The sequence below is a fragment of the Peromyscus leucopus genome, chromosome 1 (assembly GCF_004664715.2).
Source record: "Peromyscus leucopus breed LL Stock chromosome 1, UCI_PerLeu_2.1, whole genome shotgun sequence".
In the NCBI taxonomy this organism is placed as follows: domain Eukaryota; kingdom Metazoa; phylum Chordata; class Mammalia; order Rodentia; family Cricetidae; genus Peromyscus; species Peromyscus leucopus.
Genome location: NC_051063.1, coordinates 40,552,648 through 40,571,120, shown reverse-complemented (window position 1 = coordinate 40,571,120; position 18,473 = coordinate 40,552,648). Strand labels below are relative to the sequence as shown.

Below are 18,473 nucleotides of genomic sequence, written 5' to 3'. Positions count from 1 at the left end.
CTGCTTACCGCCCCCCCCCCCCGTGTGTGTGTTTGTGTGTGTGTGTGTGTGTGTGTGTGTGTATACAGAACTGAGTATATAGACTGCTTACTGCACAGTAAGTTCATTTGTTAGTGCAGAGGTGTGTATGCTAATGTGTGTAGCTGTTAAGAGCCCACAGATTTCTGATGCATGAGTCATCAGTTGGAGTAAATGTTGGGAAGACACTGCCCATAAATAAGAGACCAGTCCCCCTGACCAATCAGCAGCTGGTCAGCACATGATCCCAGGCACCCCAGAGGCTGGTGTCGGGGGCTGGGGCTCTGGTTGTCTTTCTCCTCAAACACTAGGACGTACTTCTCACAGGTATTTCTAGCTTGCTTGGAGTCTCTGAAATTTAAGGATGGAATGAGATGGGAGTAAAAGGCAGGAGAGAGGACTAATGGGTGACTCAGAGACTCTATTTCCAAGGGTCACAGTCGGGTTTTACTGCGGACAGGCAGAGAGTTCCATTCATGGTACAGATACTTTTAAGAATCCGTCATGTACCTGCCCAGGGGACTAGGACACCATGGGGAATGTGGCTGAGGAACTCTCAACCAAGCTTGTTCTCTCATGGAAGAGGCAGAATCTAACCAAGCAGAAAAAAGCTGCTTTGAAAAGCCATGAAAAGAATGGGATAATCACATGGAAAATGAGAGGGGATGCTTAGTTGGTCAGGGAAGAGCAGAGTATGAACTATGCCCAAATACTCAGGGTGGGTTCTATGGAGGCTTGGTGGATGAGATGCCCAGGCCCCCACTCATGCCTTCCGGGACTCTGGATCAGAGTTGCTGGAGTCAGATTAGAGAGCCAGGAACGACTCAGAGAAGCAGGAAGGCTGGTGGAGGTGGGATGGGGTGGACTGTTTTCCCCTGGGGAGAGAGAAATCCCAGATCCACGTGGGAGAACGACTTCCTGGTTCCCTCCTGCAAAGACTCACACGAACAGGACATTTACAGAAGCCCCCTTCCTCCAGGAAGCCACCTTAATCTACCATAGGCCTTACGCCCCTCTCTTCCCCTCCCAGCCTTTGTTTTCCAGCTGAATCAGCCAGTCAGTTTTCCAGCTGAACCGATAACTCTCCCATGGTTTGTACCTGAGCACGGTTCCCCCTCAGCTTGGTTCTGCTTTTGTGGCTCTCTGGTCTTGAGCATGCAAAGGCCCAAGTTAGGAAACGGGTCTGCCTGGGGTTCTGGTCGGGAGCTCCCGATGGCGAAGGGACAGTGCCTGCATTCCTTACTTCGGTTGTCTTGATCCACCATCCACTCACTTCTGGGCAAGTTAACCTGTGCCCGGCGCGTACCCGGTGCTAGGGAACCTCTATTAGTGCTACTTCGCCACTCCCTGGCATCTGACACCCTGCGCTGTGGAGGTCCTGTTCCTCTTGTTTTCAAGTTCTATGTCCCAGGACAGGAATACGCTCAAGCTCTGGAACCCCTATCTGTTCCTGATGTCACGTCCCGAGCGGTACCGCACCGGGGGACCCCCCGCTCCCCCCACCCCCACGCCGTCCATAACTTGTGGCCAGCGGGAACGCGGCGCGCCCCGGGGCCACATCTGGCAGAGGGGGCGCGCGCGTGTCACTAAGAAGCTCATTCACCGGCGCAGCTGTCGCCATAACAACCGGAGCCCCAGAGTCCTGGCGACGCTGGGGCGGGGGTTGGGGTGGCGGCGGCCTCGGGAGGGACCCGGCGGGAGCGGGGGCGGTCCACACGAGCTGGGCGCTGCAAGCTCACCCGCGGGCGGGAGGGCGCCACGCACGTCGCCACGGCCGTCCCCGCGGGCGGGGACCGAGCCCTCCGCCGAGCCTTTGAGCAGACGCGCGCCGAGCCCCGACTCTATGGCCCGCGGGGAGCGCGCCGCCGCTGCGCCGCCCACCCGCAGCCGGAACCCGAGCTCCAGAGCCAGGCAGAGTGCAGCGGCGCGCGCCGCGGGCCGGGGCCCAGGGGCCGGGCCGCCCCGGGCGCGGGGCATGGGAGCCCGATAGCCGGGTGGCGCGAGGATCCCCACAGCGGGCAGGACCCGCCGAGAGAAGACAGCCGAGCCCAGGGAGAGCCGGAGACAGCGAACCGCCCGCCCCCGGCCGCAGCCCCGCCAGGGCCCTCCCCCGGAGGCGCGCACTCGCGCGCGCACACACTTGCACACCTTTCCTCGGCTCCTGCCCAACCTTGCCTGCCCCCGCTGAAGCACCCCTGGGGTCCCGATGCCATGGGTAACAACTTCTCCAGTGTCTCATCTCTGCAGCGAGGAAACCCGAATCGCGCGACTCGGGGCCACCCCCAGAACCTCAAAGGTAGGCTTCGCCAGGGGCTCAGCTGGAGGGCTGCGGCGCAGGTGGAGAGGTGGGCAGAGGTGCGGTCGGGGAGGACCGGCAGGTGCCACCTGTTGTGTACATTTGGACAGCGGGAGAGGCACTTCTGGCAGTGGAGGTGGGCTGGGGTAGCAGCTGATGGGTGCTGATGGTGGAAATGAGGGAGGATGGCGGTCAGTGGGGGTCTGCGCAGTTCTGCCTGTCTGCCCTGACAACGTCACTGGAGTCTCCTCCTGTGATGTTAGGCGTGAAGAGGTGGGAAAGGCATTTGCGGGGTGGATAGGGCAGTGTGGAGGGAAACCCAGGTTCTCCAGCTGAGCTTCGCAAGAGAGTCACCGTGGTCTTCTTTGTATCTGCCTTGGTCTGGGGAGATGCGGCTGGAGGCACTAGTTGCATTTCCAAGCAACTAAGGGCTCTAAGAGGGTCTTAGAGATCCAGGACTGAAAAGGCAGGAGCTGATGGCGTGCTCCCGGGGTCTTCTGCAGCGCGGGGTCTTTTGCACCGACTGAATCAGCTTGGTTTTTCAGTTCACCTAAAGACAAATTATCTGGCCTGAACCCTAGAAAGAGGGGTAGGGAGCTTCGAAATGGATGTGTCTTCACCAGGAATGTTTGTTATGTCCCTCCATCCACCCAGCATCCTCTGGGGAGGCCCTAAGCTCAGCCCCGGGCCTCACAGCTTCCAAAACGTCTCTGACCTTTGGAAGATGCTGCTAGGTTCTCCCAGGCGCTTGAACCCAGCTAATTCTCTCCGGAAAGCTGCTTTCCCATGTTATCGGAGCCAGTTGCATGTAGTTCTAGGGGCACAATGCTAGCTAAAAGCCCAGGGCTTCCCAAACAACAACAATTGAAACATAACACAAAACAAACAAACAAAAAACAAAAGCCCACTTCTCAGTCTCTTGGGACAAGACTAGGGTAGTAGTAGTGCCCTTTAGCCCAGAGCCTTGGTGTTTATAAAGGCTGTTCACAGACATCTTTTCAGGAAGTGCAGAGGCTTCTCTGGTTAGTCAGCAGAAGTAATCATATCCATTTCATAGATGAGGGGACCTGGGCTTTGTTTCAGTTTCCAGAGCCAGTAAGAGTCAGAAACAGAGTCAGGCTTCAGGCCCTAAAGGCTCAGAACTCTGTCTCCTGTCTTGCTAGGCAGTTAACTTCAAGATGGAGAAGGAATGACAGACAAACTGCGGTCCTGCATTCTACCTCTGTCTTTCACAATTCCACCTCCAGTCTGCTCAGGGAAATCGGTGGGTCCTGGTGGATTTATGGAAATTAATGTGGTGATACATGCACAGGCCCTCTTGGAGTCATGTTTACTGACCTGGTAATTCCTCAGAGAAGAACCGATGTGAGGAAATGGAGATGCAGGTGGTAACTTGCATCATTAGGCTAGGATGCTCATGACGGTATCATTTAGACTAGGAAAACAAGTAAATGCCTAAGGAATCTTGGTATCACCCCTTGGGGGAGGATTGTGTTTTCAAAGACTCTGATGACTTGGGGGACGCTCACAGCATAAGAACAGTATGCAAAGCTATAAAGACTTTGTGATCCCTGCCCTCTTTGTGCTCCCCATCTTGTTAAAGAGCAGTTATGTGAATAAGAAGGAAAACCCAACAATCTCAAAACAAGAGTCAAAGGGAACATTTCTTAAGGGCTCTAGGTAATGAATCACATGCAATTTCCTTCCTTTTTATTTATATTTTCTAAAATGTGTGCAATAGACACACATTATTATTTTTACGTTAGTTTCATACATGCATCCTGCTTACCCTCTTCTACTTTCCACCTACATTTATGAGCCCTCCCTTTTCCCTACCTGTTCTTTTCCTAGGTTCATGATTTTTTATTTTGTTGTAGGGCCTCTTTTTTTTTTTTTTTTTTTAATCCAGAGCCATCTGTGTGCTCTGTGGGTTGGGGCTATGCGTTGGAGTCTGGTGGGGTCCCCAGTGGATGCACCCCTGAAGCGATTGTCCCTTTCCCTGGATCTGTCTGTAGGAAATAGTTTGGCAGTGAGGGGTGGAGCCCCCTGAGCCCTCCCTGGTCCGCAGCTGGCTGTTGATGGCCCATTTTTGTGCAGACCCAGTGCGGTACTCTAGTTGTGGAGAGAGTTCATGATTGCAGTGACTATGTACTTCCCAGAAGATGGCATTTCACTGTCCTTCCCATACTGAGTCTCTTCTAGTCTTTCTGCCTCTCTTCCTTAATGTTCCCTAAGCCTTGGAGGGAATGATACAAATGTCTTATTTGGGGCTGAGCATTCAACTGTCACTTATTCTCAGCACCCTGTGAAGCCATTGTGGAGATATTTATTTGTGTTGAAATGTGGTGATATTTTATTTGTATGTTAATAAATAAAGTTTGTCTGGAGATCAGAGGAAATAGCAAGCCGTTAAGTAAACGTAGAAGTCAGGCAGTGGTAGCACACACCCTTAATCCATTCACGTGGCAGGCAGGGTCTCTGTGTGTTCAAGGCCATACTAGGGAACAGAGCCAAGCGTGGTGACACACACCTTTAATCCCAGTACCAGCCATAGAGACCCGGAGGTCTGCACAGACAGGCAGTGACAAGGAAGTGAGGTAGTTGGGCTAAGAGCCAATGAGAGGACAGGACAGCAAGCAATAAAAAGTATTTGGGAGGCTACAGAGCTGGTGAGGTAAGGTGGTTGGTGGCTCTCACTATTTCCCTGATCTCTAAGGCTTTCACCCCTATATTTGGCTCCGTGTTTTTTTTTTTTTATTTAATAAGAACATTTAGAAATTTATCTACAAGCCGTAGATCTTTGCCTCCATCACAGTTCACTGGAAAGAGTTCTCTGATTAAGGTAAAGCTGAGTGTGGTAATTGTCTATGGGTATAAACATATACATTTAGAAGGTAGTTTGACACTACGTCATTTCAGCCGAACCACAGGCCCTCTAGGTTCTGCGACAGGGGCTTTTGCAGGTGTGGAACAATACTGAGTTCAGATTCCCTCCTGTGGAGTGGGTCTCGAATCAGAGCATAAAGTGGTTGGTTGCTTCTGTAACGGTTGCGCCATGATTCCATGTGTGGGCCTGTCTTGCCTCGCAGTTTGGTAGGATCATAGCTTATAGGGTTCTCAGCTTGGTAAGACCGCTGATGCCCTATCTCCCCACAGCAGCTTGGCTAGTACCTTCAGCACTATGAAAGTTTGCCATGGGGAAGAGGACTCCACGTCAGTTCCAGCTTGATCTCTTTAGTTCATGTAGCCAAGGTGTATCTTCAGCAGCAGGGTCTTATCATCTAGTTCTGGTGGGCGTCCAGGAGGAATGGCAAGAGCTTGTATTGTTTTGGGGGCCCCTAGGGAGTTATCCCATACGTGGCACTGTTTTTGCCTGTTCCCAGCCATGTAGGATATCTCCCTTCCAACTTAGAGAAGTTTGGTTATGAGACTGGGGGTTTCCAAGGTGTTCTCATATCCCCTTTGTTTTAGCAGTTCCTCCCCGCTGCCCCCTTATCTCCGCACACCCCTGCCTCTTTCCTACTTAAACTTCTTCACCTCCGGCATCTCCTCTCTCACTTCCATATTAACTAGACCTACTGCCCACCCTTTCTTAAGGAATCCCCTCCCAAGGGCCTCTTTCTAGATTCCTGGCCTCCACATCAACTCTACACTGAACGCACAAACTTAGAGATATTCACTTAGGACCCACATATGAAGGAGAATCGTGCATTTATTTTCCTGTAGATGGGTTGCCACAGTATAATTTTTCCAGTTCCATCTATTTACCTACAGAAGCATTCTTTTCTAATTACAAATGAGCCGCCATGGGCTGGGGCTATAACAGTGGTAGAGTGCTTGCCTAATATGAGTGAAGGGCTGGATTCAGTCCTCGGTGCTGCTAAATAAATACATGAATAAATAGACTCTTGGTGTCAGCATGTGTAAAGACTGTTTCCAAGCACCAAGAAGAGATTGTTAATGAGGAAGGAATCTATGGGCATCATCTGGATACATTTCTTCCCTTGCAAATGAGAAGAAAAAGAAAAAAGCACACTGATTTGTCCAAATTACTTAGCAGATCAGTTTAAGGGGCAAAGCTGAGCACTGTTTTCAAGGGCAGGAGTTTGCTGGGGCTGGCAAATTGACCTTGTTCAGCACTCACAGCCTGCCCCCAAAAGAGACTGTTCTTTTCCTGGTTCCATGGAAGCCTGGAGGAGTCCCCAGGAACTGTATACCTTTTTACCTAACATCTAGGTTTATGGGGGGATGTGAGCTCTCTGTGTCTTTGTCAGAAGGCAGGAGAAGACAGGAGAGGGTCCCTGCTTTCCTGTACTCAGTCACAAATCTGGTAACACACACCTGATACCCCAGCACTTGGGAGGCTGGGGCCAGGTGAGTGTGAGTTTGAGGCCTGGGCTAGTGAGACATTGTCAAAGAGGGAAGAAAGGGAGGGAGGAAGAAGAAAGGATGGGAGGAGAAAGGGAAGGAAGGAAGGAAGGAAGGAAGGAAGGAAGGAAGGAAGGGAGGGAGGGAGGGAGAGGGAGGGTGTGAATGGCAATGTCTGTGAATGCACATCCTTGGGTCTGCCAGCCTTCCTCCTTAGCCTGACTTCGAGGTACTTGATCCTATTTTTCTTTCCTAAGAAAGCCGTCACCCTTGGGGGCTGGAAAGATGGCCCAGTGGTTAAGGGCACTTGCTGCTTTCTCAGAGGACCAGAGTTTGGTTCCTGGTGCCTATGTTGGACGGCTCACAACCACCTGTAACTTCAGCTCTGGGGATACGATACAGTATTTTGGCCTAGTTGGCACCCCTCCCCCCACGTGTGAATACACACACACACACACACACACACACACACACACACACACACCAGAACTAAAAGAAAGCTGTCATAATTATTCAGTGTTCACTATAAATTCTCTTCTACCCATGTCAACCCTGCCATGGGCATCCCTTCTGGTAGATTAGTGGCCACCTAGAATTCTATTCTAATTGTGTTGGTGTTGACCCAGGACTGTGATTCCACCAGCCCCAGGACCATGATTTCAGCTGCCCACCCAGTGTTCTGCACTCAGCCAGCATCCAGCTGTGATTTTAGCAGTACCCATCTAGAAATTCACTGGCGGCGGCGGCGGCGGCGGCGGTGGTGGAAGAACCGAGTCTCTTTCTGTTGCAGCCCATTGGTTCCTCACCAATTTAATTAAAACAGCTGCTGGGACCTGTCATAACGGAGCTGATGTGAAGTGGGTTCCACTTTTCCCTCTCGGGTAGAGTTTGGTCTTTTCCTGGAGACACATGACTGATAGCCCCCTTTTGGTCCGAAGAGCATGGATCTTAGAGCGTCTGGGGGAAGCCAGGTGTAGTTCTGGGCTTAGGACCGACTGACAGTGCCTGAGGATATGTGTGTTGAGGTTAATACTCTTAGCATCATAGGCTGTCATGTGCTGATGCTCTTGGAAAGTCAAGATGGAGGGAGGCGTGGAGACACATGCTTGCACAGTTGGGTTGTTGACAGCCTAGGTCTGTGTGCCAAGGTCAGAGATGGGAAGGATGTCAGGGAAAGGCTGGGCTGGGCATGGGGAAGCTGCCGGAAGTGAGTGGCAAGGGATGCACTGGAATCCTATGGTGTGTGGGCAGTGGCGGGACAAGGCCTGGAGAAAGAGTGTGAGTGTGTGTGTGTGTGTGTGTGTGTGTGTGTGTGTGTGTTCTCAGTGAGAGGTGCAGGGTGCCTAGGGAGGGGATTCATGCTTCTTACTGAAAAACACAGGGAATGAGGTCTCCCTCCTCTTCCAACTCTTTCTAAGTGCTTCCTCATTCCCCGCTGAGTGTGGAGGGACAGACCATTGAGAAAGCTTTGGGGAGAAGTTACTCAGCCCAGTGGTCATCCATGGATGGAGAGTGGGTGGGCCACCTCCTACCTTCTGAAAAAGTCATTGCAATAAAATTTACATCCAATGTGAAATTTACCATCCAATGCATGTAATTTAGTGAAGTAATTTAGCATTTACTTCCTTTACAGTATTGTGCAATGATAGACCGCTTCTATCCAGTTCCAGGAGATTTTCATTGCCTCCAAAGGAAACCCTGTGACCATTAGGCAGCGACTCTTACTGCCCCTGACTCCCTGGCAGCCACCAGTCCATTTCCTGTCTCTCTGGACCTGTCTATCATGGGCAGTTCATATAAATAGAATCATAATAACTGGTCTTTTTTGTTGGGCTTCTTTGACTTGACATAGTTTTGAGCTTCATCCATGATGTAGTATGTCTCTCTTCTTTTTGTAATCAAGTAATATTCCATTGCATGACTAAGCCACGTTATGTTCACATATTCATCAGTTGGTGGACATTTGAGTTGTTTCCAACATTTGATTATTATGAGTAATGGTACTATGAACATTTCCATATAGGTTTTTTAAAAAATTAATATTGTATTATTTTTTATATATGTATATGACTGTTTGACTGCATGCATGTATATGCATCATGTGCATGCCAAGTGCCTGAGGAGCCAGAGGAGGGTGTCAGAGCTCCTGGAACTGGAGTTATAGTTGTGAGCCACCATCTGTGTGCTGAGAACCAAACCTGGGTCCTCTGCAAGAGCAGCAAGTACTCTGAACCACTGAGCTCTCTCTCCAGCCTCTGAGTATCGTTTTTTTTGCTTGAATTTTTATTTTCAGTTGTTTGTGGATGTAAGGACTGGCCGACTTTAAAAATATAATACTGCTTGAATTGGTCACCTCACTATGTAGTGCTTAGGACAGTGGCAAGGCTCCCTCTCGCTCCCCCAGGCTCTAATGCTAGCTAGACACCTGGTGTTTCTGTCTCCTGGTGGCCGAGGGAGGAGCTCCTGACCCACCTAAGGAGTCTTGATTCTGGGTCAGAGTGGAGAACTTCCTGGAGGATCTTCAACTTCCTCCCTGCCTCTGGGTGGAGGGTGGGGGGTGGGTCTCCCTGGATCAGGTCCTAGCTAGCTTTGTGCCTTATATTCCTGCTGCTATTTCCCTGATCTGGGTCCTCATGCCAGATACTGTGATAGCTGCTTTGTCTGTCTGTCTGTCTGTCTGTCTGTCTGTCTGTCTGTCTTTCTGTCTGTTTGAGACAGGGCCTCATGTAGCTGAGGCTGGCTTCCACCTTGTTATGTAGCTGAGGCTGGCCATGAACTTCTGATCCTCCTGCCTCGCTGTGTTTTGCTTGTTTGTCTTTCATATTTATTTGTGAGTATGGGGGCAGGGAAGGGAGGGAAAATGGGGGGGGGAGAGAGAGAGAGAGAGAGAGAGAGAGAGAGAGAGAGAGAGAAAGAGAGAGAGAATGTATGTTCATTTTATTCTATCACGTGGGTCCTGGGGATCCAATTTAGGCAGGCTTGGTGGCAAGTGTCTACCTGCTGGCCACCTCACCAGCCCTTGTATGTTCTAAGAGAAGCTCCTCTTATTCTGTAGCCTAGGTTGGCCTATGCAGCCTAGGCTGCCCTCATACTCATGGCAGTTCTCCTGCCTCAGCCTCTCGAGTCCCGGGATTACAGGTGTGCAGCTTCACACCTGGCCCAGCTGCTGTCTTCTGCCTCTGTCCTGAGAGTGATTCTACGGTGGGGATCCTTGGTCCTCCGCCATCCATGCCATCCACAGTGGCTGCCACAGCCGCAATCAGATAATCAAAGCTTCCATTCTTCAGTGAACTCAGACATTTCCATGACTGTCTGGGCTCCTTCCTTAGTTGCCATGACGTTGGCAGACTATGTGAGCTCATCCACCTCCACCCCCCACCCCACCCCCGGTGCAGCACAGAGGCCAGGGGTGCCTGGTGGCCTCCTTGGTCACCCTAGATGTCAGAGAGGCTGGGGTGAACAGCCACCTACCTCCCCTGTCAGTTTTGAGTTCAGCTTTACCTTTCAATTCTGTTTGCTAATTGCCATAGTAACATTTGCAGTAGCAGTCATGTATTGAGTGGTGACCGTGTGCCAAATACTTTCTATGTAGATTTTCCCATCAATACTCTCCTGACGATATACCAAGGCATTTTCTAGATGGGGAAAAGAGGCTGAGAGAAGTTGAGTAACCTTTCCTAGATCTGTTAGAAATGAATGGCAGGGCAGGTGGGGTGCTTGCTGTCAAGCCTGATGACTTGATCCAGAACCCACAGAGTGGAAGGAGAGAATGACCCTGCCCATTGTTTCCTGATCTTCACGCTGTGATGTGACACACCCTCCGTGGATAAATACATGTAATAGTAAAGAAGATGGGCACAGTGGTGCACACCTGTAATCCAGCACTCAGGAGGCAGAAGCAGGCAGATCTCGGAGTGTGAGGCCAACCTGGTCTACAGAGTGAGAACCCATCTTGGGCTTGAGGGTGGTTGGGGAAGAGATGCCTGGAGCTGGAACTCAAACCCAGGATCCTTAGATGTTAGAGTTTGCTGCTTGTCTTGGTGGCTGCTCTGTTGCTGTGAGGAGACACCATGACCGAGGCAACTCTTATAAAAGAGAGCGTTTAATTGGGGGCTTGCTTACAGCTTCAGAGGTCAGTCCGTGATCATCATGGTGGGGAGCATGGTGGCAGGCAGGCGGTCACTGGGACAGTAGCTGAGAGCTACGTCCTGATCTGCAGTTGGTGGGGGTGGGGGAGGGAGAGAGGCTGAGACTGGGCCTGGCATGGGCTTTTGAAACCTCAAAGCCCACCCCTAGGGACAAACTTCCTCCAACAAGGCCACACTTGCTCCAACAAGGTCATACCTCCTCATCTGTCTCACATAGTGCCACACCATGGTGACTACGCATTCAAATATCTGAGCCACCACACCACTGAAACCACCGTCCTGCCTTGGGTTGGTTTTCTCTTCAGTTGTAGGAAAGAGACAAGGCAGAGCCCCAGAGGGAGGAAAGTGTAAGAAAGCTCTTGAAGGTCCCTCCCTTTGTAAGCCACAGTATATCTAGGATGACTCGCTAGTTCAGAATCCCCGACCTCCAGCCCCTCACAACTTCCTCAGTGACTTTGGTTCCCGGCAGCCATGTTGGGCAGCTCACAACTATCTGTAACTCTGGCTCCGAGAGCTCTTTCTTACAGCCTCCTTGCCTTCACACGCAGCATGTACTCAAACAGACAGATAAAAACAACAAAAAAGGTTTAAAAAACGAAGCCCTAGAACAGCTTTATCAATGGACATGACTCAAACCAAGTAAAAGAATGTAAAAAAAAAAAAAAAAAAAAAAAAAAAAAAAAAAAAAAAAAAAAAAATATTATCATGTGCTTCAATACAGATGAATTCATTTACTGTCCCAGTAAATGTAAGGCTGGTGTTTTTTTTCTCTGAGTTTCTGCCCTAGGACATGGAAGGTCACAAGGGAGAAGAATTACCCTTAGAAGCCTTTCTCCCTCCTGGGACTTTTCATTGTCCCTGGAACGGTCTGCCCAGGCATCCAATACCAATACAAATACATGTGCAGATCAATACATAATACAGAATACCACTGTCCGAAGGCTTAGACAGCAGCAACGTGTCTCTCACACGGCTGAAGGCTGGCAGTCTATACCAGGGGAGGTTCTGGTCAGAGCTCCTTTCTTGTCTTGTACACGCCTCCTTCTTATTGTGTCCTCAACTGGCCATTCCTCAGTGTGTACACACGTCTTCTTATAAGGCCACTGACCCACGGCCGGTAGCGTAACTCTCTCATAGTTGGCACATCAAGACCAGCCATTGGCTTTACAGAGTCCAAGGGAGAGGCAAGACAGGCAAAGGCAGGAACAGATGGAGGAAGGGGGGAGGGGATCAGGAATTGGGCACTGCAGAGCGGATGCCAGGGTTTGCCTTTGCCCTGGTGTGCAGCTGGCTGGGGCTGGTTCCTGTTAATCTGTGATTATCTCATTCCTGGACCTGCACACCCACAGGCTAGAGGCTGAGGGGCTGCTTCTCACTGAGCTGGTTGCTTTGGCAACCCTGGGCAGGATGCAAGTCTCCTTGGTAACATCTGGGAAACCTACTTCAGGGACAGAGGGACATGAGCTAGCCAACGGTCAGGCCTGGTGGCACAGACAGAGCTGGGCCAGACCATAGAGAGATGGGCAGGCCTGTGAGGAAGGTGGGGTTTTGGGGATAGGCTGGGCTGATCTTGGCTATTTCTCAGCCTGTCAGAGTCCAGAGGCCATGTGGTCCTGTGGGCCTGGCTCATCAGGCGTCATTGCCCAAATCCTGCTGGTTCGGAAAGGAGCAGGTGCTGCTGATACTTGTGGGGTGAGGCAGGGTACTTTGAGAACAAAGGCTTACATAGGCATCTTTGAGGCAGGCAGGTGGCCTGGCTGTTTTTGTTCTAGCCACAGTTTGGGGGCGGTGGTGCTCTGGGCTTGGACACAGGGCTTAGGTCAAAGATGGTTTCCTAGGATGCTCTGATGTGTGTGTGTGTGGGGAGGGAGTCCATTAACAAACACATACTAGGCCCTGGCAGTGGCCAACATTTCTCTAGGACACAGTACTGTACAGAGATAGATGGGGGCTTGCCACCATGGAGCTAGGGGGAGCAGACAGAAACCAAAATGACAAATGAACAGATGAAAATGAGTTGGAATATGATCATTGCTAATATTCTAAGAGCCTATGTGGCCTGTCCTCTTACACCCTCATCCAGCTGAATTATCTGGACTTTAAAAATGGTATTACGTTTAGTGTGCATGTACCCACTCAGGAACAGGCACGTGTGGGGTTCAGGCCACAGCCTAGATGAGAGCTCTCTCGCTCTATCATACCAGTCCTGGAGAATGAACTTGGATTGTTAAATTTGATAGCCGGTGTCTAGCTGCTGAGCCCTCTCAGATGTCCACTACTTTAACTCTTTGAATGATCATTGATCTGTACCATAGGAGTGATTTTAACCCTTTATAGATGGATAAAGTCACATGGTTGACTCTAGATAGAGCCAAGACTCTTAAGGCGTGTTTGACTTTAAGCTAGCACTTTCAAAAGGGTAGAACTCAGTTGGGAAAGTGCTTGCTTTGTGCTCAGAGCCTGGGTTAATGTGCTGGTGTTTGCTTGTAATACAAGCACTTAGATGATGGCAGAGGTAGGAGAATCAGGAATTCGAGGTTATTCTTGGCTACATAGTGAATTCTAGGCCAGTCTGGACTACATGAGACTCCATGTCAACAAACAAACACAAAAAGAACAACAGTAACAACAAAATTAGGTTTGGAATGGTGATATCTGCCTGTAATCCCTTCACCTGGGAGACAGACAGGAAGATCTTGAGTTTGAGGATATCCTGGGTTACAAAACAAGACACTGTTAAAAAAAAGTTAGCATCAACCAAACAAAACAAAATGGAAGACATTTCTTTAGACAAAACTTTAAAAAATATCTTGACCTCTGAGCTACAGAGCCCCTGGTGCGTGGCCCATAGGCTGAAAGCCCCACCTGGTGCCTTGTGGCCGCCGTGGCCAAGTACTTGGCTCAGATCATCATAATGAGCATGCAGATGGAAGGCAGTCCTTGCTCAGGTAGCTGCAGAAGGCCAGGGATGCTCCAGGTGCCAGCCAGTGTGGCTGCTTCCTGTCTCTCTAGCTTCAACCTCTAGGAGGCCTCGCAGATTTACAGCATCTCCAAGCTCAGTTCTGGGGAGGTCCAGAGCAACTATGAACACCTGCATACAGTGAAGTCTAAATCTGTGGTGGCTCTTTCTACTGGCAGGCAAAGGGGTGCCAAGATGAACCCAAGCCCAAGGGACATGGACGGAAAGGGCAGACTCCAGAAACGCCTGTTTGGCTCTCCCGACCGTCACTGCCTTGCAAGTTGTAGCTTGATAATAAATGACGTTTTGGCATATTTTTTAAAATGATCTTTTCATTTCAGGACAGTTTTAGATTTATAAATTACTGGGGAAGGTTTAGGGAATTTCTGTAGTTCTGGTCTAGCTTGCTTTTCTGTTGCCATACTAAACCTCAGGGCCAAAAGCAACCTGGGGAGGAAAGGGTCTATTTCATCTTACCGTCCACTCTCAAGGGAAGCCAAGGCAGGAACTTGAAGCAGAAACCACAGAGGAATGGTGTTACTGGCTCTCTCTCTAGGCTCACATTCAGCTACCTTTCTTACATACAGCTCAGGCCATCTGCCTAGGGATGGTATCCCTTTCGGTGAGTTGGACCCTCCAACATCAATTAACAATCTGGAGAATGCCTCCCAAACATGCCCACAGGCCATTCTTATGGAGACAGTTCTTCAATTGAAGTTCCCTCTTCCCCGGATATCATGAAGGCCATGCACCCAGTTTTCCTAATTCTTTTTCTCATGGTGCTGGTAATTGAATCAGGGTCTTCATGCATGCTAGGCAGGTGCTGTACCACTCAACTACATCCCTGTCCCCAGTTACTCTGTTATTAGAATCTCCCATTAATGTTTGTAACAATGACAGTTCGGACACCATGTTATTAATGTCTGTAGTAATTTAGATTTTCCTCAGTTTACCCTAGTATCTTTTCTTAGTATCAGGATCCTCATTTAGGATAGCACATTATATTTGTGGTTAACACTGCACACACACACACAGATGCTGGTTGGGCATCTGGAGACTTGTTGGAATTTGTCCGATGTTTCCCTCATGATTAGATTGTGGCTGTAGGCTTGGAGAGAAAGGCTCTAAAAGGTAGCGTGTGGTTTTACCATGCTATACCAGACCCTGGATGGCGGGGTTTAATGGCATTGAAACTGTAGAAACAAGACTAGCATGACTGAGGGACCTTCACTGGGACTTTCAGCCCAAGCCAGAGGAACACAGCCACGATCAACAGGGATCCATGCAAATGTAAGGTCAGCCTGGCTTACTGAACGGGTTCTAGGCCAGCTTGAACCACAAGGCAAGGCGCTGTCTAAAAAAACATCTGAGGGTGTGTCTCAGTGGTAGAGTGCTTGCCTAGCATTTGTGGGGACCTAGGTTTGATCTCTAGTACCACAAAAAGCCAACAAAACAAAGCAGAGACCAGGGGGGGATGGGGAGGGACCGCGTTGCTGCTCGCCGAACAGAAGGCAGCAGCAGTCTTTCATTGATTGCTCTGGGTGTGCACATTCAGTGATTGTCCACTGGTCACGGGCAAGGTTTACAAATGTTTTCCTTCTTGTGCAAAGCACTTCCCCTTGAGGTTTTCAGACCAATGGATGGTTGACTTACCCTAGGAGCGGCTGAGTTCCTCGTTGTCTTGCATAATCTGTCTTCATTGTTAGGTTTGTGTCTTAATGAGACGGATGGACGATAGATATTAGAGTGGCTAAGAAAGCCCCAGGGCTTGGTAGAAGAAACACCTGCCAATCCCAGTGGGCAGTAGACCAAGTAAATGCTGAAGTATGACCTTGGGCAACACATGTTTAAAATGGTCACCGTGTCCATATGCAGAACTGAGTAGAGACTGGCTAGGCTTAAGGCCGCAGAGGGAACAGACAGACTGTGGAGACAGAGATGCCAAGCCTTTATCCCATTCTACTCATTCATCAGCTATATATGTAGGCTCCAGTGAGGAGCCAGTGGTTGCAGCAAAATGGACTTGAGGGTCCTATGAAGTAACCAGGGAGACTGTTATCACAGCCCACACCAGGAGTGCCGTCTTTCACAGCCAAGCCTGTGGAACCTTTACAAGGCATTGCTCATTTTCAGAACCATCAAAATTAGTAAGTAAAACTTGATTTTGGGGTGTGTGTGTGTGTGTGTGTGTGTGTGTGTGTGTGTGTGTGTGTGTGCATAAGTGGTTACAGATACTGGCAGAAGCCAGAATAAGGAATTAGATCCCTTTGAGTTGGAGTTACAGGCAGTTGTGAGCAGTCGGATGCAGGTGCTGGGAATCAAAATCAGTCCTCTGCAAGAGCAACAAGCACTCTTAACCTCTAAGCTGTCTTTCCAGCTCCCCACAATCAGTAATTTTAAATCAAATTTTGTTTTGAGAGAGAGGGAGACAGACAGACAGACAGAGACAAAGAGACAGAGATAGAGATGGGATCTGTGTATTGAGATTGGTTATGAAGGGACACTGAGACCTTATTGTACCCATCAGAATTCTCTAGAGGAAAATAACTGATAGAGTGAATATATATTATAAAGGACGTTTATTAGCTTGGCTTGCAGGATTGGGCTGGGGAGTCCAGCAGTGGCCATCTGCATGTTGAAAAGGCTGAGAGCCTGGTAGCTTCTCAGCCCATGAATCTGGATACCTCTGTAGTCCCAATCTGGTGCTGAAGGCCTGGGCGATTCCTGGAGAGCTGCTGGTCTTGGGTCCCTTTTGGAAGGTCAGAGAAGCTGGGTTCTGATGTTAGCAAAGGATGGAGAAAGATGGAGGCCACGGCTGCAGCAATGGGATGGACAAGTTCACTAGTAAGACATGAACGGAGGCGGGCAGGCAGGCAGGCAGGGAGGTGGGCAGGCACTGCTCTGAGTTAGGACCTCCTTTATTTGGGCTGACACAAGAAGGTGCTGCCTGCTCTGGGGGAGAACCTTCTCTTTTCACTTGACCCCTCCTTGAGATGTCCTCACAAACCCACCCGGAAGCGTGTGTCTTGGTTGATTCCAGATCCAATCAAGCTGTCAACCAAAACTAACCATCACACTGATCAAAGGGCATTACACGGGACATGGTTCTTCTTTGGGGACAGTTCTCCTTTCCTTTGTTGTTTCTATTGCCATTTTGAAATCCACAAGTTCTTAGCTTGGTTTAGTCATTGCGGCTCCTATTATAACTGGTCACAGTCTGGCCTTGTGGCCTAGTCTGGTGTTTTATAAAACATGCCTTTGAGGATAACCAGACTTTATTCTCTACTTCTCCTTGTGCCAGTTCCTACCGAGTTAGCACTCTCCACACCTGCTTTCAGATCACTAACTGGTTCATCACGGTTGCCGTTGGCCTTGAGTGCCGGGCTCAACCACTGTCAGTTTCCCGGTTGAAAAGGAAAAGCTAACCCCTCCATGTTGTGCTCTTTGGAAGGAAGTCACCAGAGCTGCCACCTCTCTTTCCTAGGCTGGCCTCGAATCCTCCTGCCTCGGTCTCTGGAGCTGGGATGACAGGTTCGAGCCACTCTGCCTGATCCAACTACTTCTATGCTCAACCAAGGCAGTTGTGTCCTCATGAAGACTCAGAGCAAATGATGGGGAGCGACTGTGGGTGTTTGACTGGGCTTTGGGCCCAGGGGGGCTTCCTTAGGTAAGCGACCCAGTGAGCGCAGACTCCACCTCATGCTTCTAGAGGGAGCAGTAACCACGCTGGACATGGCACTCTCCACCTGTCATCCTTGGTGCCTACATGTTAAATATCACAGGACATCCCACATGTCCTCATTACTGGGTGTGAGGCATGCAGTGAAGGCCTAGGAAGAACTCAGGTCCCCTGCACTGAGCTAGGACCAAGCTCAGGACAGTTGGGAAATGCTGTTGACTATGGAGGGGCTGAGTCAGGACAAGGCATCCGGTGCTCCTGGCCAAGGAACTTTGCATAGAAAATCATTAAACATCCACTTCCTTGTCTCAGCTACCCCATAGTCTGTCTGTCCTTGCAGGTAACTCAATGGTTCTGTGTAGAGAGCGAGGTAGGAGGAATGAGAGCCGCTTCTTCCTGGGATGGAGGAAGAGCGGGGAGGGCTGTTATTGACTTACCTGGATGCCATTTTTTTTAAAGTCCTGTTCCCCCTAGATGCCATCCGGACTACTCCAGAGGTCAGAGTGAGGACAGAAAACGGAGAGCCTTGCCGGGGCCTGCCTGGCATCTGTTGAGAGGCTCCTCTGTTCCCTAGGAGATAGCCGTTCCAGGGTGTCTCTAAGGGGCGTGGTAGGCAGCGCTCCTGTGACAGAGGGAGGGCACTTGGCTCCAGTCAGACTGGGAAGCTGTAAGAGGCCCTTGCTACAGAAAATGCCCAATGAAAGTTTCCTGATGGGGAAAGATTTATTTCAGCTCAGTTTCTGAGGTTTCAGTCCACAGTTCCTCGGCTGAGGTGGAGCAGGGCAGCATGGCAGGCGCTTGAGGTACAGAGGGGAGTGGTCCACCCACAGTGGGCAGGAAGCAGAGAGTGAGAAGAAGGTTCTATAGCCCACTTCCTCCAGCGAGGAGCCGCCTCCCAAGAGTCCATTAAATGTCAATGGCTTGATTCATTGACAAAGTCTGAGTTCTCATGGTCTCGTCTCCTCAGAAGAGCCACTGGCTGAGGACCAGGCCTCCGACACGTGA

The 18,473-nt window shown here is 50.0% G+C and overlaps 1 protein-coding gene across 1 annotated transcript in view; it reads left to right on the top strand.

The window, feature by feature from the left end:
* Positions 1 to 1,586: 1,586 nt before the first annotated feature.
* The window catches only part of Neurl1 (neuralized E3 ubiquitin protein ligase 1), an 80,733-nt gene continuing 63,846 nt past the window's right edge, over positions 1,587 to 18,473 (top strand). The window contains exon 1 of the mRNA XM_028874662.2: positions 1,587 to 2,314. Coding sequence (XP_028730495.1) covers positions 2,230 to 2,314 — 85 coding nt within the window. The 5' untranslated portion in view covers positions 1,587 to 2,229. The remainder of the gene's footprint in view (positions 2,315 to 18,473) is intronic.